Below are 23,991 nucleotides of genomic sequence, written 5' to 3' on the forward strand. Positions count from 1 at the left end.
AGAATAACAGATGCCCGCGATGTCACACTCTGTTGTGACCCTGCTCACGGCTCAGAGATACGACAGAGAAAAGCATATCCCTGCCAGTCGCCCACTGTGTGTGTGTATGGCTGTGCACTTCAGTATTGAGCATCAGAGACGTTAAGTGAATTGTTGAGTCATTGGGCCCTATTTTAACGATCTGAAACGCAAGTATCAAGCGCAAAGCGCAAGTAACTTTGTGGGCGGGTCTTGGGCGCTGTTGCTATTATACCGGCGGGATAAATGACTCTTGCGCCTGATGCAAGTTTAAAAGGGGTTGGTCTGAAGTAGCTTCATTATTCATAGGCGTAACAGAAACAAACCAATAAGAGCGTCATGATGAACGAGGTGCGCTTGTTACATAGCGCAATTCTATTTTAACACCGCATTTACCAGGCGCGCTTCACAAACGGTTCACAGACGAGGAGATCGATGTTCTCGTCAGGGCCGTAAAAGAAAGAGAAGTGACATTGGAGATGGGACAAACCCACCCAAATTAGCTTCGGTTAAACATGCTTATTAATAATTTGGGTAAATGTGTAAGCTTTAGGCCTATGCCAATTTTTCCCATCGTCATGGACACAACAAAGATTTTCCTCGTGTTTAAATATTTTTCTTATAATAAAGTATAATGGGCTCTATGCACAGCGGTATTTCCGGTGAAGCATTAAGGATGCTCGATAACTTCCGCCGATCGTAGAGTCCAATGCAATACAGAGAATTCATATTGAATTTTATACTCCATGGTTATACTAAAGAAACGTTAGTCACAAAAACAGATAAAACAGACACCCCTAGTTGTGTTTATGCTTCTTTTTAAAATTATATTAAATAAATATAACTATATATAAAATTACATCTAAACGTATGTACGTTTCGTTTCAAAGACTGTGGAGGACAGTAAATTTTGAAGACTCTGCCATAATCCCGTTTTCCTCGGTTTTCCTCCGCTTTAATCTCCACAACCGGAAATGGACGAGCATCCTTGCGTCAAATGCGGAATTTATCCGTGCATATAGCCCATTTGCAAAAAGTAAAATGCATCTGTGTAGATGAGAGAATCATCTACAGTGTATTTCCATTGACTCTTTTCTGTTGATCAAATACAAACAAACAAACAAATAAATAAACAAAAAGAACTCTTTTATGGATTTGTTCAGTGACTAAACTCAACAGAGTCCAACCACCTCTCTGTCTCCTCCACAACAGTCTCTATATCCTGAAGAAAGACTGCAGTTTTACAGACTGGAGTCAAGCCAGTGTTCTTGCTCTAGATCAATACATAATAGATAGAATGTAAGTCCCCTGCTGAATCTAATTGATGAGGTAGCACTGCAGATGTCTCCCCAAACACAGCTTTCCACACTAATGTCCTGACAGTGTGAAGTGCCCATAATCTGACAGTTAACTTACAGCTTTTGACTCAAGTATACAATACTGATCCAGCTCAGTCTGTAAACACTGAGACAACTGTGCTGAAACTCATCAATAAACTGCTACAGAGCATTTTTGGTCAGATGAAGAAGACGATGTGAGGCACTGCGGATCTAAATGTAGCAGTCATTTTATTAAACAAAACAAAAACACGCTAACCTCAAAGCACAAAGTAGACAACACCAGACAATGAACAATGGAAAATCAGGGCAATACACAAGCTAAAATGACAGGTGTGAGTAACTAAAAACCTTGGTAACCAATGATGAGCGAGAAAATAGGAACTATGGAAACATGAAACAGTGCGAAACAAACTGAAAGTTCATGAAAATAGAAATTAATGGACAAATGTGCACACACATTGTGATGTGCAACGAAACAATACTATAAATCAGAAAGTGAGCTGACGGAAGCATAACACGGCTTCTTCCAACCCCCCCCCCCACCACCACCACAAATTTACTGTAAAAAGCTGTCCAAACTTCAGGGACTGTAAATGTCAAATATTGTATTAATATAAAATTCAAGACTTTGTTCTGTAATCCATACAAGACATTCTATATGTTTGAAGTGACGCTTGGATGAGATTTCTCCCCCGCACTAGTGCACCGAGCAAGAGTCAAAAGCACCCGCTCCACTCACGCAAAACGCCTCAAGCCTGGATAACGTGTATCCAAACCTAAACATGTCACGAGCAACATGCAAAAGTTATTCTTAGACTTGAGCTCTGAATCAAACTGATTGATGTCAGACAGAAAAAAAAAAACTCACAGCAACATAGATGTTTTGTGCCACGGCTGACTGGTGTGAAATATATTTGATTATAAAACGGTTAGTTCCAATCCTTGATTCTGATTGGTCAAGAGCTGTGCTTTATTCACGATAAAACACGGCAATGACCGCTTCACCCAACGGTTCTAGTTATCACTGCGCCCTTAGCAACACCCTTAGCAACCACACATATACCAATGTGCAGTGAAATGCTTCGGTGACTGGTGTAGTGAAAACGGTTGCAGCATATTTTAAACAAATCACCAAGACGGAACTCAACGCACCATCCGTGACTTCTACGGAACTGTCACGCCGGGTTCACACCGCACGCGTTAGCAGAGCGTTAATTTGGCCATGATCAATGCAATGTTGCTTTAATTCAGCGTAAGCCGCGCGGCAAAAATAGAAAGAACGCCGAAACGATCGCGGCACTGCTGCTCCTGCTCTGCTCCTGCTACGCGATGCCGCGCCGCCTCTGCGTGCGGTGTGAATGCTCTAATCTAATCTAATAAACATGGGCGCCGGAAAAAATACGCGCTGCTGACGCTCTGCTAACGCGTGCGGTGTGAAACCGGCGTCAGAAGCTCCACAGGAGAAAAATATGGGATCATTAGCTATGTAGCGTTACGCGCGGGTCTGAACAGATTCCTGAATGATCCACCTTTGAGTTTGTCCTGGTGTCTGAAGAGACACAGCGAATTCACCTCATCCAATAATGTTTTCGGTGGAGTCGTAAAGACAATAAGAAGAGAGGGTCGTGATGAAACACACACCGATTTCTACTAAAGATTTCAGCACCATAAACTGTCCGATGCGCTTAATCCCAACCTGTCACTATACCAGTCACCGGAGCATTTCACTGCCCATTGGGTTTGCTGCACGGTATTTTTTTCATTACGAGTCTTCTCGAATGTATTACATTTCAGCACTTCAGCATGACAGTTCGTATTTGTAGAAGTCTCTCCAAATTCCTCAAACCACTTATCCATCGTCATCCCAGGTGAAAAAGACGTTGTATTAAATGTATTAAAAATATATTTGAAATACAAATAGTGTGTTTATAATACATTTGTATTTACAACATGCTTATTTAAAGTGTACTAAAAATGTATTTTATTGCATTTTAGTATATTTCTAAAAAGTATACTAGAAGTACATTGGTAATAAATATATATTTAATTACACTTTTAAGAAATGTACTATAGAAAAGCATACTTTTAATGTATTTATAAAAAGTATATTAGTAATATATTGGTAATAAATGTATGCTTTATTATATTTTTAATAAATATGCTAATGATAATTATACTTTAAATGTATTTCTAAAAAGTATATTAGAACTACATTGGTAATAAATATATGTTTAAATACACTTTTAAGAAATACACTATAGAAAAGCATAATTTTAATGTATTTCTAAAAAAGTATATTATTAGTACATTGGTAATAAATGTATGCTTAATTATATTTTTAATAAATATGCTAATGACAATCATGCTTTAAATATGTTTCTAAAAAGTGTACTAGAAGTACATTGGTATTTAATTACATTTTTAAGAAATGCTAAATACAAACATATTTTAATTGTATTTAAAAATGTTTTACTAGAAACGCAATGCTAATAAATATACACTTAATTACACTTTTAGAAATATGCTAAAAACAAACATAGTTTTAGTGAAATTTTAGTGTATTTACAGAAAGCATACTTGTTGCTAAATTAAAGTATTTTTTGTGTTTACTTTGTGTGTGTGTATATAGCAATTTGTAACCTTATAACTTATTTAACCTTGTATAGGACTAGAGCAATATATTTTTAATATTTATGTTATACTGTAGCATGTGCTTCAGCCCTGCTTTAAAAAAATATTGTGAAAAACAAATGAGACATATATACATATATCTATATATATATATATATATATATATATATATATATATATATATATATATATATATATATATATAAAGTTTAAAAATTACAAGTAATGCACTTATATACTTCTGCATTAATTAATCAAATAGTCTTTTCCACAAAACAAGTGAATACCAGTACTTGCACACATCAACATAAAAGATCAGGTGTACATACTAGAAAAACTAAATAAATTTGTTGAAGCTTGACTCTTACATTTGTTTAGCCAAAATGAATAAAAAACCTGTTTATAAAGCATGTTATGTTTATATTAACAGAGTTGTTTCTTTTTTTGTGGCCGTTAGTTAGTTAGTATTTCCAGTTGCATTCATTTGGACCAATCAGAGCCAATCTTTTCAAAACAAGCTTGCCGGCAATGGGCTATATGCACGCATAAGTTCCGCATTTGACATAAGGATGCTCGTCCATTTCCGGTTGTGTAGATTAAAGCGGAGGAAAACCGGAGAAAACGGGATTATGGCAGAGTCTTCAATATTTACTGTCCTCCCGTCTTTGAAACGAAACGTACATACGCTTAGATGTAATTTTATATATAGTTATGTTTATTTAATATAATTTAAAAAAGAAGCATAAACACAACGAGGGGTGTCTGTTTTATCTGTTTTTGTGACTAACGTTTCATTAGTATAACCATGGAGTATAAAATTCAATATAAATTCTCGGTATTGCATTGGACTCTATGATCGGCGGAAGTTATCGAGCATCCTTAATCCTTCACCGGAAATAACGCCGTGCATAGAGCCCATTGTCCAATCACACACTGCCATTTGAACTTACATGTTGGGCGGGGCGCAGACAGCGGATACTGACTGTCTGTGGTATCCCATTATAGCTTCGGATATTTCAACAGAAATCATGTATTTTCCAAATTTTGCTTTGTTATTTCACTGACTCGGACCTAGTGAATGTGGATAGCATCGATCTAATATTGAGAGAACACACGAGCAGATTACCAGGTCGTCAGCTCCCGCGAACAATTTTGCAGTGAAGAGGACAACGCAGAGGTACGCCGCCACGACATGGACAGAGCAAGATACTGCCAGAAAAGATCGTACTTCTTGGTGGTAAGTTTATTAGTTTAAGTGATTAGTATAATTGGCTTTATTCTTACTTTGGGTTTAGTTTAAAATATTTTCAGAAGTTGATGACGATGTTCTGTGGATTACTGGCGTTTCTGTTGATTTGACACTAAAGCGAGTTAACGTTTATCCATTGACGTCTATCAACTTAATGTTTTAGATCTAGACAGTGAAAACAACTATAAAAACATTGCACACTGTGTTTGCAAAAAAAAAGGTTATTAATGGTGATTACACAACAGGCTTGATTGTCCCTAAGTAACTTCTTGTGTTTTAAATATTATAATATATTTTAAGCTCTAATACACATTTGTGATATTTAATTCATAGTAAAATCTAATTAATTATTAGTAGGCTGTCAGTTTTCATGTCAATTCGATAAATAAATTAAGTTGTAATCACCAACTATAAGCTTTCACAAAACCAATTATTAAATATCTTGCACTGAGAAATTAAAATGATGTTAAATAATGAAATGAGAAATTTTATATTTAAAATTTAGCCTAGCCAAGGAATTTGCACATTGCAAAGACATTTTTTTTATTAAACCTAACCGTGAGTAGATGAGGTCAAGTCGAGTAAGTAGTAGTTGATCCTCTTGATTTGTAACTTTTTGTTGGTGAAAAACAACAAAAAAAGGCAATAGTGTGTCATGTAGCAGCTAAGTAACTAAGTGACCTATTATATATTAACACGTATTTGAAAAATGAATATGTATTTTGCCTGATTATGCATTGACTTATGCAATCACATAATCGTGTTTTTCTCGAGGGACTGATTTATATGATTTTATGTGTGGTATTCAGCTTTTTTACATTTAATCAAGGCGTTATCAGCTGTCACCAACTTGTAACTTTCAATAGAAAGTTCTGTCTTTATTAATAATGAATAATTACTTTAATAATAGGGTGGAAGTTACAGTAATGGTTCATTAAATATGGTTCATCACCATTTAAACAAAATACAAATTATATATGAAGAACACAAACTAGTGTTTGTTCTGCCCTAACTTTGTATAACATGCAACTTGATTTTTTTTTTTTTGTAGAGCTTCCAGGGATATTAGCATCTCTCAAAGAGGCCCTGGAGTCCATGAAACAAGGTTCATTCAGCTCAAGCCCAAGATCATCTGAGCTGTGTCTTCCTGAAACCTCAGAAATGGTAAGAAAATTCTTTATGATAAAGAAAAATCCTATTTGTTATAATAATTATATCTGACTTTTTGTGCATTAAGTGTTCTGAATTAAGTAACAAAGTGACAGCTTTTTATTAGAATTATAAATGAACAAGTTTATACTAATGCTTGTTTTTTTGATTCTTGCCAGATTTCCCTCTGTGTTTCTGATGTCCCCAAAAGAGTCTATGGCAGACTGAAAAAGTCACGAACTTCTCTTTTTACTCAAGATTTGGCCACTTTACTTTTTGCTATTGTATTTCACTTTGTTTGACTTAAAGGATTAGTTCACTTTAAAAAAAAAAAAAAAACTACTCACCCCCAGGCCAAGATATCCATGTCATTCTTTCTTCAGTTGAAAAGAAATTAAGGTTTTTGATGAAAACATTCCAGGATTTTCTCCATATAATGGACTTCATTGGGGACCAAACGGTTCAAGGTCCAAAAGACAGTTTCTGTGCAAACTGTTCAAAGGGCTTTAAACGATTCCAGACGATGAATAAGGGTCTTATCAAGCGAAACGATCGCTCATTTAAAAAAAAAAACCCACAAGTTTAAGTTTTATAAGCTCAAATGGTCGCCTTGCTCTGTTCTGTTATGCATGTTCATGATTTTCCTATTTGAACTCGTTCATCAAAATTAACAAATCCTTTTCCGAGTCATTAGGTTCATTCAATGAATGAAGTGACTCGAAAAAAGATTTGTCAGGGCTGCCAACTCTCAAGCATTCAGCACAAGACTCTCGCAATTGAGCCAATTCTCATGCTTTCACGACAAATTGACTGTTAGCCATTGGACCTTGAACCGTTTGGTTCCCAGTGAAGTCCATTATATGGAGAAAATCCTGGAATGTTTTCATCAAAAACCTTAATTTCTTTTCGACTGAAGAAAGAAAGACATGGACATCTTGGAAGACATGGGGGTGAGTAAATTATCACCAAAAGTTTTTTCAAAAGTGAACTACTCCTTTCAGTTAGTTTATTCATTTATTTATTTTTTTGTTCTGTTTAATACCTCTGCAAATCAATGCATTTTATGTTAATGTATTTTGTTTAGTTTTCATAATGCTTTACTGATGTAGTGCATTAAAGTTTATCTTTCAATGAGTGTTTGTGTGTTTTGTAGAAATATTTTTTTTACTGGGTTTTGTTGAATTCAAATGTTTAAATGTATTTTTAATACATTAAAATATATTATTTTTATATTAAATAGTTTTTGGAAAAATATATTTTTAATATGTTAATAGAGAGTTTGGCAGTGAAGGCGTGTGAGTCACATCAGTGTAATGACTCACTGCAGGTTTATTACAGCCTCTTACTTCTGCCACCCTGCATTAGATTTACCACTTGACGAAGGAATGGCTCAAAGTGTGAGCTGAAATGAATCTCAGCACTTATAAGTAAGCTGATAACTAAACATTGTATAACTCTATTTAGCACTAAGTGTGTGGAAATGTGATTGTTTAACAAGCATCCTAAAACTGATAGCTACTATTTTCATTTTTATTTCATTTGGGGGAAATCAACCTGGAAATGATTTACTTGAAGTTGTCCTGACTCTCTGTGGTCATTAAAGGAGTAGTTCACTTTTGAAAAAAAACTTTTGCTGATAATTTACTCACCCCCATGTTATCCAAGATGTCCATGTCTTTCTTTCTTCAGTCGAAAAGAAAATTAAGGTTTTTGATGAAAACATTCCAGGATTTTTCTCCATATAATGCACTTCAGTGGGAACCAAACGGTTCAAGGTCCAAAAGACACTTTCAGTACAAACTGCAAACTGTTCAAAGGGCTTTAAACGATTCCAGACGATGAATAAGGGTCTTATCAAGCAAAACGATCGCTCATTTAAAAGAAAATAACAAAGTTTACGTTTTATAAGCTCAAATACTCTTCTTGCGTGATGCACATTTGTGACTCTCTGTTCGAACTCGTTCATCAAAACGAACAAATCTTTTCCCGGGTCAATTCGTTCGTTTTGTTCGTTGAATGAACCAAATGACTCGGAAAAAAGATTCGTTCATTTTGATGAACGAGTTCAAACGGGAGAGTCACAAACGTGCGTCATAGAACAGAGCAAGGTGAGCATTTGAGCTTATAAAACTTAAACTTTTTTATTTATTTATTAAATGAGCCATCCTTTCGCTTGATAAGACCCTTATTCATCATCTGGAATCATTTAAAGCCCTTTGAACAGTTTGCACTGAAACTGTCTTTTGGACCTTGAACCGTTTGGTTCCCAATGAAGTCCATTATATGGAGAAAATCCTGTAATGTTTTCATCAAAAACCTTCTTTTCGACTGAAGAAAGAATGACATGGACTTCTTAGATGACATGGGGGTGAGTAAATTATCAGATTTTTTTTTTTTTTTGGTGTAACCCCGTCATCCTGGCCAAATTTACCCATTGGCCCCTGTGCATCATGCACGGCCTCCTTATCATCCCCATATACTTCATCACTGTCTTCTCTCCACAATAAACTGGTGTGTGGTGGCCGTTCTGGCGCAATATGGCTGCTGTCGCATCATCAAGGTGATGCTGCACATTGGTGGTGGTTGAGGAGATTCCCCCCTTTGATGTAAAGCACTTTGAGTGCAGAGAAAAGCGCTATATAAATGTAATGAATTATTATTATTATTATTAGATTCCAAACTCTATATCTTTAATGACAAATACACAATTGTATTAGGATATCTTTAAAAAAACAACTGTACATTTAAACAAATTGAATTATACATTTATAAATAATAATATAGGTAGCCTAATTATCACATTCACAACAGATAGGCTATATTTTCATATCCATTCCATTAACTCAGAACAAGATAACAACTAAAAGTATCTTAATTAGATATTCTGTTGATAGTGAGATAGACAAAAATCAACCACGGGAAATGTAACAAAAGAATACTGTGAAATTCAGTGCGGTCAATCTGACCATATATGGCCGAAATAGGTACATATGTTTTTTTGTTGTTGTTTTTTTTCCCTTATGTGTAAAAAAAAACATTTGGTACCAGCAGGATTTTATTAATTTTGTTCAAGTTATTGCAGATAGAAAATTCAAAGCCGTACGGTTCTAGTGTTAACATTTTAGAAATGACACATTTCAGTCAATTCAATTTTCTGCACCTCACCTCAAAGAAAGCCCACAAGGCCCACCAGATCTCTGAACTGCCAACGTCAACCTTTTAGTAATCACAGAAGCTGCCAGAATTTGTCTGCAGGCAGGCTTACACCACTGCAACAGTCTGAGTAGACCCTTGGGTCTGAGCCAGAGCTGAAACCAAAGACCATTGAGTGTTTAACATCCCACCTCATTCACTATATTAGACGTAAACATCCTCTAGAGTATCCTCAGCCTTTGGACTCCGCAGATCAAGTGTCCATATAACAGCACAATTGTGTGCAAACGAATCAATCAGTCTCAAAAGAAGAATTGATTACCAATAATCATTGAGCTCATTTGTCTAAGACGCTTGAGTTCATCAGTGTCAATTTGTAGTCCATTTCTCCATTTGGTGCTGGTCACCACATCAGATTGGACATTTGGAGGAGACGGTTACTCGTACTATGAAATGTGAAAAATGAGATGTCAGGGTATGACAAAGCTGCAATGTTCTGAGAGTAACCTTCTGATATTTCTGTCTACGCTGATACAAGATTTATACAGACCACAAAACCAGAGGAAAAATGTGAACTCAGAGAATCTGTCTTCTGTGCTGCTTTCTAAGATTAAAGTTGAAAAAAACAAAATAAATCAATGCTTTGTAGGCATCTAGAAAATGCAAGTTAATGCAACAGATATAAAACTAATGGTTTTGAGCACACATGCACACAACCACTCAGCTTCAGGGGAAAGGGCATGTACAGGGTTCATTCATCATGGGAATGGGAAAGTATGGGGCATGTACTCAGCCTGATGTTATGGTCATCAATAATAACAATATTATGCACAGAAATACTACAGTAAAATGTGTTATAACATTGCAAGTGATAAATAAACCGTATGATTTAAAATATATTATTATTCATGTCAACAATATATTGTAGTTAGTTACCAATATGCATCACGATATTGTTTCTGGCAGCTGGCTTATTAATGACTGAGTGCTTATATCTAACAACAAGTAAAACAAAGCTTTCCGGTAATTTGACGTGAGAAAGCCAAAAGCTATAAGTGTGTCTTTTAAGTTTGTGTCTGCAATAACAGCATGATCTTCTGGATTGAAGGAATGACCCGTTTGATGAAAATAACAGATCATCAGCATATCTTCCTCTCTTAAATCCATGTACAAATTTCTAAAGGAATTTCTATCATAATTTAGAAGACAATCACAATTCCACAACATGTTACATACGGTTCATGAATATGATCAGATAAGGATTGATACCACAATAAATAAATAAATAAATCCATATAGGCATGTCTTTAGGATTTGAATGAATGCAGATGTTTTGCATTTTATGTATTTTTAACCTTAACAATAATCTGTTTAATAGTCTAACCATAAATAGCGCAGAGAACAGCCAAGGATCTGCACTGTGATGCGTAAAGCCAAAGGAGACATTAGGTGTTTCTCCGTAAAATTAGGTTATTTTGCGGATGCACCAGATCGATTTAAATGACAAAGACTACAGAATCAAAGCACACTTAACTGCGCCTTAAGACATGAAGGAAAGCAGACCGCCGGTTAAATCGCGGATCGTGTTGCGGACGGAGCCCGTTGCGCACGTACCTCTCACTTTGGTCAGGGTGAGCACCGGACTGTTACAGGCGGACAGCGGCGCGACCCTTGCCGAATGTTTCTTCATATTGACGAGCTCGGACAGACGGAGCTCAAGCCGCATCGACTACATCCCTAAAGCTGATTGTTTCCGAACTGCTCTCGATGTCTCGTGCGCCTCCTCTAACGTTACCCCTGATCCCTGCTCTCCCCTCCCACTAAACACTCTGCGGTATAGCCTACTCCTGCGTGCTCCACGCGGGACAGTCACAGTGCTGCAGTTCATTTCTCTTGCCCTATAGAGTTTTAAAAAAAGCTTAGGTATATAAACCTCTGCAATGATGTTGATTCTGCCAGCTGCGTCGCTGTACTAGCATGTTAACCTTCTTTATCTTAATGTAAATGTAAGACCAAAGACACATGTTTAATCATGAGATATGGACTAAAAATTGTATATAAATAATTGAGACATAACACAACAAACACACAAATTCCGTTGGAATATAAAACTGGAAAATATATTTAAGAAATATTTAATATCTAATTGAAACAATGAATAAATGAAAAAAAAACCATAATGATTATCATATATTTTAACATTATATATATATATATATATATATATATATATATATTTCAAATTATAATAATAATAATTACAAAAAGAAAACAACACTACCATAACACCAAATACAATTTGTTAACCCTACGGGGACGGACATAAAATAATGTACTCACTTTCAACAAGACTACTTTAAGTGAATGTGAGTGCATTAGTAGGTAGTTGCTGAATCACAGGTTTTTCGAGCCCGTTCCGAACGCGTTGGTTTTTCATATCTAAATGGCGGCAGCTGCTGATGAAGCCCAAACCAGCATGTCCAGTGCAAGTCGGCTTAAACTATTTAATTTGACTTAACATCATGTATTTTTCTGTTAAATTGAGAAGACCATTTAGAAGGATATTGGTTAATTTATGGCCTTTTTGGGGCACTTCAGCTTAACTGAGACTTGAGTGTTTGTAGATGTTTAAGAGGCTGTTGTGTCGACCTTGATTTAATTGTCCTCACTGTATGCCCCCAACCTGCCCAGACCCATATGCACATCCATTCCCAGATGCTATGCCAATGCCACGGGTTGACTTGTAATTTGTACAAGTCAAAAGGTCATACATGCAACATTATAACCTTTACATTTTCAAGGAAAAAACATCTACCCATCTACAACCTGCTAGGACAGTGTAATTTATTTGTAATCAATTTTCCACTTTCAATTATGGCTTCCAACGTTTATGAAAACAAGATAATCAAGGTTGAACAATTATTTGTGTTCTTCGGCACAGCTGTGCGCTTTCATTTCTCTCTAAAAGCCTGATCTTTTCAAACAACCAAATCAGTCAACTAACTGTTGTAAAATTCAATACTGTTGCTAAACCTGAGGACGTGCTTGATATTAAACCATTTCAATAAAGCATTAAAGGGGTCATGATCTGGCTTTTTACATTTTACTACATTGTTGTCTGAGGTCAACTTATGATGTTCGCTTGGTTTTTACATTCAAAAACATCAAAATGAATAAGTAATACGCTATTTCCCTAGTTTTGAGCTGAATAACGCTCGGTTTTTTATGGGCGCCTCGCACTGACTTTGAAGTAAACACCCACTGCTGTGAGTGGATAACAGTTTCACATATTATAATGAGTTTCAACTTTCTCGACGGTGCACGTGGAGGAAATTGTTTTGAAAACGTCCAATGTTGTAAAATGGCAACCGGAATGATTCGCCCACATGTTCGACCCAGATTCCGTGTGTTGCACCATTCCTGTCAGATCCAATATAGACGGCACAGCACCGTTTTTTACTCTTAATCAGTCTGCAAATCCAGTCTTGTTTACGAAACAATCCTCAGAGAAATTAAGCGAACAGATGGACAATGTTTTACCCAGCTGGAACGTCATTAAAAATAAAATTTAACCATTCCTATTGGAATCCAGAGGAAGCTTATGCAGCGACTGTCTTCTTCCACAACCAGGCACTGCACAATATTTTGTATTGCTCAGTAGCTCGATCCGGTTTGTCATCATGATATCAAGATGTTATTTAGCTATGCGTGTAATGCGCGAATCGGTGGGCGGGGCTAAACCGGCCGTGTTGAAGTAGGCGTTGATATTCTTCTGTGGGGGTGGTGTTTTATCCTCTTTGACGTCATAGTTCCCCACTTTGAAAAACGTGTCGTTTGCTGAGCCTGGTGTCAATAAAAGCTTTTATTGGACTAACATGGACGTTTTCAGTTCTAATAACTTACAGCATATTCTTATAATATGATGACCTCTTAGATGCCAAAAGCTCAAGGAAAATTTGATTTCTCAGTTCATCACGCCTTTAAGCTGCAAAATAGACATTGTTCCCCATGTGGCTTTCTGTGTACGCTCCGAGACTGAGCTAAACGCAGATATGCAAAGTATATGTGGGCTTTGGGTAAACGCCTAAACGGTCAAATAGCCTACACACAAAAAGTCAAAATATTCTCATAAACACAGTCGGTTTTATCTGAAAGTCCCCCTGTAATCAATCATATTATCACTTAAAACTTATCTATGATCACCAAATTGACACAATGACCAAAATGCCGAGTTCAGACTGCACGATTTTCAAAGCAGTCGGGTCGCTGTTCTCGTCACACTGCATGACTACCTTGGCCAGCATTCAGTTGCTTCTGTGTTCACACTGCACGATGGATCGGCGACAGAAGGTTTCACACTGCATGACTTTACAATATGGAGAATCGCCGACAACTCTGTCTAGCACGCTGCGCTCAAACTACATACGTTTCAGAACAAACACACGCAAGATGTGACAAGGAAACAATGCGACATAACACGTGCAAGACCAGAGTTCTCACGTGAGGTTGTGGTACAGCTCAGATGAAACGTCAAACAGACACAGGTGCTCCTGCCAATTCATTTTTCTTCCATTTCTTGGGTCCAAATAGAAGAATCCTTTTTCTGAAACAATGCCATTTTGATATGTGATCTATAACTCCTCCCCGAAACTCCCCGCTGCTCTGTATCTTGCTCTCTCATTGGCTGTCAGTAATCGCCAATGTAGTTTTCAGTCAGAACACTTTTCACACAGCAGGATTTTGAATCGCCGACACGTCCAGATATTTAGCATGCCAAAAATCTCACAGGCGTCGGCGACTCGACGGCGATTCTCGCGTCTTTACTCATTGACACTGCGTGATTGTCACTCGTGTGAACAATCGTACCGATTTGCCTGCGATTTCGGGCATTTGCCAGCAATTTCTCAAAACCTATCGGCGAGCCAAAATCGTGGCTAAAATCGTGCAGTCTGAACTCGGCATTAAGTGTTTTTTCCTTGATAAAAATGATTCATGGCTTAAAATAACTTGAATGTAACTCTACTGAGACTTGATCACATTACCCATAATCAAGTAAAATAATTGTGATTTCAATATTGACCAAAATAATCATGATTATGATCTTTGCCAAAATCAAGCAAGCCAACCCAAAAAAAAAAAAGAAAAAAGAAGTTAATTCTCATTCATTACATAGTTGACCCTGGTAGAATGACAGGCACACTGAGCTGTCATTCTGAGCTGTGTTTAAAACTCTGCAGAGGGACAACAATAGGAGGCAGGCCATTCCCATTCAAACTTACAGCACTGGGGAGAGAAAGAGATCAGGAGAGAGTGTGTGAGTGTTCCCTTCATTCTGTGAGAAATTATTTACCTTCCAGAACCCTAAAAGCAGATTTAATCCCGACTTTAACTGGAACAAGAGAGACTCCTCCAAATTTCTATAACCTTCCCATTTACCTTCCTCCTGTCTCTCCTGTTTTATGAAGTGGATTCCTGAACATTTTCCACTCCTGTTTTCCTCACCGCTAGGCTGCGTTTAAAGTTAAATGACTGCATGATTTAAAACGAACATAGAATATCATGATAGAAACCAGAACAGGATCTCTGGAGTGGAATATACACCTGTGATCCATCATGAGTCACAAAGGTCAAGTGTCACTCCAGATGAAAAATACTGCAGATAGCGTCATGGAAGGATGATTTTATTAGGCACTCCCATTTTGAAATTCTGCAATACATTTTTTTCTCTCTGAACGTCATGAATATCTTGACATTATGTCAGAGTTCAGTGCATGGTTGCATCAGAGACATGCTTTAAAGGTGAACATTGTTATTTCTGCACCGTTGTACACAAACAGAATAATTAATGAATTAATTTAAAAAAGAATGACGATTTAAAATAACTTTCAGATAGTTTTATGCCACTCCAGTGCTGTGACACTTAATCTTTAAGATGGTCAAGCTGGTTTTGGAACACAGAAGCTGGTTTTGCTGGTCCATTTGTGTTTATAAGCTCTTAAAAATAAAGGTTCTTCATTTGCATTGATGGTTTCCACGGAAAACCTTTGACATCCATGGAACTCTTCCAATGTACCAAAGGTTATCTATTAGATAAAGGTTTTTAAAATGTTCTTCACAGGAAAAAGGTGATTTGGTTTCTGGTTCTGGTTTCTGTTTGAACCCCCTATTTCGTCTCCATGATGCTTGAAAATACAGTAAATTATAAACCATATATATAAATTTCCATATATACTATTTTCTAGATCTTATTGAAAATTTTTGTTGTAATTTAACAACCCGGTCTCATCCCAAGACGTCATATAACTGACGTTTTGGGACGTCTTTTGACCATACGTCAATATTCGCCTTTTTAGGGCCCCCTTAAACGTCGGTAGATGAGGTTATGGGATCCTAACGCTACCCCATACCTAAACCTAACCCTAAACCTAACCCGTCACCTAACTGACGTTAAAGGTAAAGCGTCAGTTGTATGACGGCCCGGGATCGCCATCTACCGACGTTTAAGGGGGCCCTAAAAAGGCGGATATTGACGTATGGTCAAAATACGTCCCAAAACGTCAGTTATATGACTTTTTGGGATGAGACTGTGTTATTAAGGAATGTAGCATTTTATGAAAAAAAAAACCCACACACACACACCCACACACATATATATATATATATATATATATATATATATATATATATATATATATATATATATATATATATATATATATATATACTGTATACTGGTAAATATGAATAAAAATGGCTGTAAAAATAAATCTACATTGATATTTAATAGAAAAAAATCTAACCTTTCATTGAAGTAAAAGAATTGAAAGTGGGGGGAAATCATATTATTATTTTTATTTTTTTTTTCTCCAATAGATGTTGACCAGGAAGCCTAAAAATATATATCAAACAACCCCTACATCACCAAATATTGTTGGGGAGGGTATTAAGAAAAATTCTCCTAGCTCCTCTAAAAATAAACTGCAGCATATTCAGTTGTTAGACACGACTGGAACTTAAAAAAGGGACTCGATTTCCATGGTCAGATGAAACAAAAAAGGGCTTTTTTGGCAGCAAACTCATCAGATGTTTAGATGCAGAACAGGGATAAAAAGTACCTCATGCCGTTAAATATACTGCTGGATCTTATATGTTGTTGGCCTATTTTTTAGCTGGAGGTCCTGGACATCTTGTTCAGATATTATGGATTATAGACCTTATGCACCAGAGAAACGTGGGCGCCGTCATCTTAGAATATTGTCTTTGAACTTCCGTTTTTGTGGTCGCTCTGTGTATTTCTATGACATCACTGTCGAGGAGTAATTAGCTGGTGAAGTGGATTTACTTATTGTAGAGTTAACAAAAGTTATCAAGAGCATTGTAATGTTTATAACTATTGTAAAGCAGATGTCTTAACAAATGTCGACCGGGATTTTTTTTACAAGCAGCTCATTCATACCTATGCAAGATCGCTGTGAAAATACAGACCGAAAGTCTAAATAATGTCTATACAAACAAATAAAAAGAGTAAAACCTGACTGCCTCTGCTAGAAATCTTATAATGGGCCGTGGTTGGATCTTCCATCAAGACAACGGTCCAAAACAAACATCAAAAATGGGTAACTGAGCACTAAATTAATTAAGCTTCTGCCATGACTGGCCCAGTCCCCAGTACCCTATCCAAAACAAGTGGGTTGAACAGAAGAGGGAGAGAGATTCGGTATGGAAGAATGGTCTCTGATCTCTGGTCACGTGTTCTCCAAACTAATCAGGCTTTATATGAGAAGACTTGGAAAAAGAGCGTTGCAAAAGGTATTTAATAAAAGGGAGCCAATAATTATGGCCAGCGTGTTTTGGAGAAAAGCATTTATTTGATAATGTCATTTACCAACCAGTTTCAATTCTTTCACTTCAATGAAAGATTTGATTTTTGCTAGCTAGGCTGATAGCACTTCTGTGAATTATACACTCACCGGCCACTTTATTAGGTACACCTGTCCAACTGCTCGTTAACACTTAATTTCTAAGCAGCCAATCACATGGCGGCAACTCAGTGCATTTAGGCATGTAGACATGGTCAAGACAATCTCCTGCAGTTCAAACCGAGCATCAGTATGGGGAAGAAAGGTGATTTGAGTGACTTTGAACGTGGCATGATTGTTGGTGCCAGAAGGGCTGGTCTGAGTATTTCAAAAAATGCTAATCTACTGGGATTTTCACGCACAACCATCTCTAGGGTTTACAGAGAATAGTCCGAAAAAGAAAAAACATCCAGTGAGCGGCAGTTCTGTGGGCGGAAATGCCTTGTTGATGCCAGAGGTCAGAGGAGAATGGCCAGACTGGCTCGAGCTGATAGAAGGGCAACAGTGACTCAAATAACCACCCGTTACAACCAAGGTGTGCAGAAGAGCATCTCTGAACGCACAGTACGTCGAACTTTGAGGCAGATGGGCTACAGCAGCAGAAGACCACACCGGGTGCCACTCCTTTCAGCTAAGAACAGGAAACTGAGGCTACAATTTGCACAAGCTCATCGAAATTGGACAATAGAAGATTGGAAAAACGTTGCATGGTCTGATGAGTCTCGATTTCTGCTGCGACATTCGGATGGTAGGGTCAGAATTTGGCGTCTACAACATGAAAGCATGGATCCATCCTGCCTTGTATCAACGGTTCAGGCTGGTGGTGGTGGTGTCATGGTGTGGGGAATATTTTCTTGGCACTCTTTGGGCCCCTTGGTACCAATTGAGCATCGTTGCAACGCCACAGCCTACCTGAGTATTGTTGCTGACCATGTCCATCCCTTTATGACCACAATGTACCCAACTTCTGATGGCTACTTTCAGCAGGATAATGCGCCATGTCATAAAGCTGGAATCATCTCAGACTGGTTTCTTGAACATGACAATGAGTTCGCTGTACTCAAATGGCCTCCACAGTCACCAGATCTCAATCCAATAGAGCATCTTTGGGATGTGGTGGAACGGGAGATTCGCATCATGGATGTGCAGCCGACAAATCTGCGGCAACTGTGTGATGCCATCATGTCAACATGGACCAAACTCCCTGAGGAATGCTTCCAGCACCTTGTTGAATCTATGACACGAAGAATTGAGGCAGTTCTGAAGGCAAAAGGGGGTCCAACCCGTTACTAGCATGGGGTACCTAATAAAGTGGCCGGTGAGTGTATATATATATTAGGGCTGTCAGTTAAGCACGTTATTAACGGCGTTAACGCAAACCCATTTTAACGGCATCATTTTTTTTATCACACGATTTACGGCCTTTTTGTCCTAGCAAACTTTGTAGTTTTTTTCACATGCTTATGCAACAGGACGCGGCGCTGCGCTCTGAAACCCATTCATTTCAATGGCTTGTGCCACACAAGGACGTTTTTGAGTGGAAGGCGAGCACGAGATGCCAAAATGGACGCCAATAAGATTCTGAATGGAAATTTTACTTTTAAAAGTTGCCAAATTCCATCTATAAGACCAAAGTGATGTGTGTTTTGTCGTTGTGAACTGAGCTATCATCAGCACGTCCAGTCTGAAATACAACTTGATGATGGCCAAGCACACACACACACACACACACACACACACACATGCAACATCTCTGCCCCCTCGTCAAGGACTTTGTAAGTATTTCTTTCACCCATTTATTGATGGACAGTGTTACATTGTGTGAGAGTTGATTTGCTCCAAGTGAGAATGTTAGTGTGAATTTGAACACTGTATGCCAATGTTGTTTTCAATAAAAAAAAAATGTTGCACATATCAAGCCAATCCACTTTTCCATGTTGATAAGAGCATTACATTGAGAAAAAATAATGGGACAAAAAAGAAATCAAGAGACATTTAGAACAGATTAAAATGTGTGATTAATCGCGAATTAATCGTGACATTAATGACAGCACTAATATATACATATATATATATATATATATATATATATATATATATATATATATATACACATACGTACATATATAATTTGCACAGCCCAACTCCGCCCCACCCCGTGGGTATAAAGGAGAACGCCGGCAACATGCAGATATGTTTTCGCTTCGGAGCCAAGAGTATGCTTCACTCCCTGAGCCATTTTGAGACATTCCTCTTCGAGACGAGCTTCTCACCAGGTGTTGGTGTGACGGCGATTCACAGTGAGTGCACATTCCCTGCGATCTGTTCAGTGATCTGCCAGTGTTGTTTTCTCCCTGGTCACTTCAACACTCTGCGGAGTTTATCCTCTCTAAAAGAGCAGCGCGTGGCACGTCTTTTTAAAGCTACATCGCCTGTGCACGTCTGGTTGCGGTCGTCTGTTATCTGACTCTGATGGGAACAATCGTTGCTTTGTGTGTTTGGGCTTTGAGCACGCTAAAGCAGCGCTTGTGGATGACTAATGATTTTATTGTGGGAACATGACCATCGCGACACTCTGGTCGAGACTCAGTGATCTTGCAAAAGGGAGAGCCCCCTCGGGTACACTGGGGTTCCCACGGTTCTTCCCGTGGTGACCCAAAGCACCCCTCCAGTCCACAGTCCACTTCATGTATACAGGCAGGAGCCATCTTTGGAAAACAGTCTCGACAAGTCAAAACACGAATGCCATTCATACAGTTCATTAGTTTGCAGAACTGTCGAGACTGTTTTCCTAAGATGGCTCCTGTCTACTCTGTATACATGAAGTGAACTGTCTTTATAAAGTATCTTCTTATTAAACGGTCTGTACACTTACAAAGTTCTCAATGCTTCGGTTTGCATGTAGGGACCCTCATTATGTTACTGTGTTAGTGTGGGGCTATTTTGAGCCTTGTTAGTGGTATTAATTAGCGATTTATTTTTACTTATTAAAAATAATAATATACTATTATTATATGCCCCCATATACTAGCGTTAAAATCGAAACATTTTTTAGAGATAAAAATCTTTACATTCGATTATCATGAAAACAAATTTCAGAGAACGGTTGACTAGGTACCAATGTTTTATTAGACCAAAGGTTCATTTTGCGTCAGAGTTCTCCTTTACAACTGGAAACTAAGAAGGAAGGAACCGACGTTGATGCTATGGAAATGTTAATGCAGAAAAACAGTGTTGTGCAAGTTACTTCGAAACTGTAATACATTAGGTATTACTTGTTACTGTTATTTAAAAGTAATTCATTACCTTACAATATTACTGTCTCAGAATTGTAATGCGTTACACTACTCATGTATTACTTTTGAGTTACTTTCACCAAAATAACTAAGTAGAACTTAACTTATGGGCTGTAACGATATGCAATATGAAACCGAAATCGCGATTCGCCACACGACTCAGATCCACGAACCTACAGAATCGCGACAAACCTCTTCCAACTCCAGCATTATTCTCCGTACCGTCCATATCCAATGCTGCCTTATCTTTAAATTAGGCTATTAGTATTATTTGAAGTTAACATTATAAAATACGTAGACCTACACCACAAAACTAGTTGAGGATAAATTATTTAAAATTGGGTAAATCCAGCATCATGGACATGACATTTGCAGTCAAAACTTGAAATAAAAATTCTCAGAAAATACTTGTATTGAAACGTATATAGGCTACTTCCTTAAAGGACTCCAGACATTAGACAAATATCAGTCTATGTTTTATTTTTAATATTAGGGAAAAGACACGCATTCATGCGTGACAAAAAAATAGGAGGCAAAATATATTTTTTGTAATTCTGTTAATTACACTGCGCAAATCGGATGAGGAAGGGTTGGTTCTCCAGTCTCCATAGAACTTAAAATATTTATTTTATTTTAGTTTTCGTGTTCGCATTTATGAGGAAAAAACAATGTTACAGACGCGACCGCTCTGAACTGGCACTAAAAGACTGCTTTAAAACTTTCACATAGTCTGTTGCCTTTTAAGAAGTAAAAGCAGACAATACACTGTAATACAACTGTAATACAAGCTTCACTGAACATGTAATGAGTAAAATATTACTGAAAATTGATTAGTAATGCCTTGCACTACTGCGTTACAGCAAAAAGTAATATGTTACTGTAATGTATTTTGTAATGCGTTACTCCCAACACTGCAGAAAAATCACATTCGTGCATTCATTCTTGGCTGATTTTGACTTAATAACTTTTGTATCTTTAAAATGTATCAATTTACATTTAATTCATACAGTTAAGACTATATAGTGTTTTATTTTTAAATTTGATTATTCAGTTTATAGTATTTCTTACAACATGATAAATAAACCTAGGCCACTATACCAGGAAATCCTGTGACAGCCCTCTAAAAAGTGATATCGAGGGAGCAAAATGCTACTTCCGCACTCTTAGTGCCGGAAAGGAAAGCAGTTCAAGCTCGGAGCTAGTCTACCTCCAGCCAGAGAGCTTGGTGGGAGACTATGACCACTTTCTTATATTCTGTCGTTCCATCATTCTTCACGAACCATAGAATTGTGTTACATGGCAACTATATCCATACTACCACCTCAAAGTCCAAACTAGAGGAGCAGCTGATAAGTAGGTGACAAGAGAGGAGGTTTGATGCATAATCACCTCACCGGTGAAAGAGTGGGATGCGAATACAGTAATGTCCAGACTTCTTCACCCGTACAGTACAAAGACTTCCGTGTCGGTATTCGCCCATATGTTGCTTAATGCCCCCAGCTATGCTGGAGGAAGGGCAGATGACACAAACACAGGAAGTTGTCACATCATCTCAATGCGACCACATCTTCCACACCCCTAAGGAGACCTTACATCAGAGGAGCTTGCTGAAAAATAGCAATACTCTGGACTATAAGAGAGCAGACCTCACTGCACTCTTAGAAAAAAGCGTTCTATATATGTAGCATAGGGTTCTTTACTCAACTGCAAAGGACCTTTTATGCAAAAAAAAAAAAAAATGATGATGATAATGACAAAAAAGAACCCTTTTGGCACAAAGGTTCTTTATAGGCTATTATTCATTCACATATTACATTATTCTGCAACATTTTGCAGTTGTAATTAAATTATTGTTTATTAAAATGTTGTAGTTACTTAATATCCCATTTTAATCATGCTGATTTTTGGAGGATAAAAACTGAAATGGCACTCTTCGTGTGAGATTGATTAATTACATTTTTTAACCCCCATTTCTTGAATTTTGTGATCATTCATGCATTGCATTTTAGGGTTTCCAAATATGTAGCGCTTTAGAACCTTTTAAGGTTCTATATAGAACCTTTTCTTCTAAGAGTGTACGACTCACACTCTCACTTAATATTGGTCCATACTCAGGACCTTAGCCCTAGAGGAGCAACCTAAACAATAGCATTGCCCTGGACCAAGAACGGCTTGCTGTCGTCTTCTCAAACTCACTGCAATCCCACTCTCTTGACATTAGTCCAAACTCTATGCCTAAGCCCCTGCAAAAGCAGGATGGAAGTGTTAAGTAAGGGTCTCCAAGTGAAATACATGAGAAATAAAGGCACAGATAATTGTATGTGGGCAGAGGAGGAGGTGGTTTATTTATAAAACCCATACACACACTCTAAACTGGTCCCAATCATTGACAGGCGATATCTTCACAAGCACACTTTAGACAAGCAGATCCTGAAGACAAAAAAGGCTTAAAGCGTCTAATGCAGGCACCCTTACTTACGAGCTTACGGGCGCTCCATATGATGTCATAGAACAACGCATTCTCACCCCAAGGCGTCACCTTTGACCATGCTTCAATATTTGACGTTTTAGGCGCCCTTTAGCGTCACTTACATGACGCGATCCTACGGCGTCATCTAACTGACGCTAAAGGAAAGCGTCAGTTAGAGGACGCGGTTAGGTTTAGGTATGGGGTGGGGGTAGGGTACACGCGATCCTAGGGCGTCATCTAACTCAGCGGTTCTCAAACTGGGGGCCGTGGCCCCCTGGGGGGCCACTAGATGGCGCTAGGGGGGCCGCAAAGAAATTCTAGAATATGAAATTATTTAAAAAAATTATTTTACCTGTATGTAAGTTTGTATTGTCCTATGTGAAATCTGCATTGCAAGATTTCTTTTATATTGTAAAACTTGTATAAAATTGTATGTCTTCTATATTGAAACACTATTTCTTTAAGTAGAGTAGAATTTTTTTTTTGTTTCTTGCAGAAAAAACAGATTGCTGTTCAAAATTGCAGACCAAACTTGAGCAACTGTCATTTACTACCTTAAAATGTAAGAAGTTTAATGCACTTTTTTACAATCAGCAAATTAATTTTTCAGTGTTCATCTTTTACTATGAACATCACAAATGTTCAGTATTCAATACTTTTGTTGCACTTTTCAGACAATATTATTGTTAACTGTCAAAACCATTTTTTATAAAAAAAAATTTATATTTAATGAAATGTACAATTTAACTAATTTTGTATATTCAAAGACATAAAGCTACAAACAGAACTGTTGTTCCAGCATTGTACAAACTCATTTGTTTTTGGT

At 37.5% G+C, this 23,991-nt stretch overlaps 1 protein-coding gene across 2 annotated transcripts in view; it reads right to left on the reverse strand.

The window, feature by feature from the left end:
• Positions 1-23,991, reverse strand: part of slc35f3b (solute carrier family 35 member F3b) — an 88,979-nt gene that overhangs the window by 26,598 nt on the left and 38,390 nt on the right. The window contains exon 1 of one of the 2 annotated variants that reach the window (XM_039657162.2): positions 11,155-11,365. The exons of the other annotated variant lie outside the window; for it this stretch is intronic. Within the exon in view, the coding sequence (XP_039513096.1) occupies positions 11,155-11,266 (112 nt within the window). The 5' untranslated portion in view covers positions 11,267-11,365. Of the gene's footprint in view, positions 1-11,154; positions 11,366-23,991 lie in introns of those variants that run through there. 2 annotated transcript variants of the gene reach the window in all.

The sequence above is a fragment of the Pimephales promelas genome, chromosome 11 (genome assembly GCF_988280905.1).
Source record: "Pimephales promelas chromosome 11, fPimPro1.hap1.1, whole genome shotgun sequence".
NCBI classification, from domain to species: domain Eukaryota; kingdom Metazoa; phylum Chordata; class Actinopteri; order Cypriniformes; family Leuciscidae; genus Pimephales; species Pimephales promelas.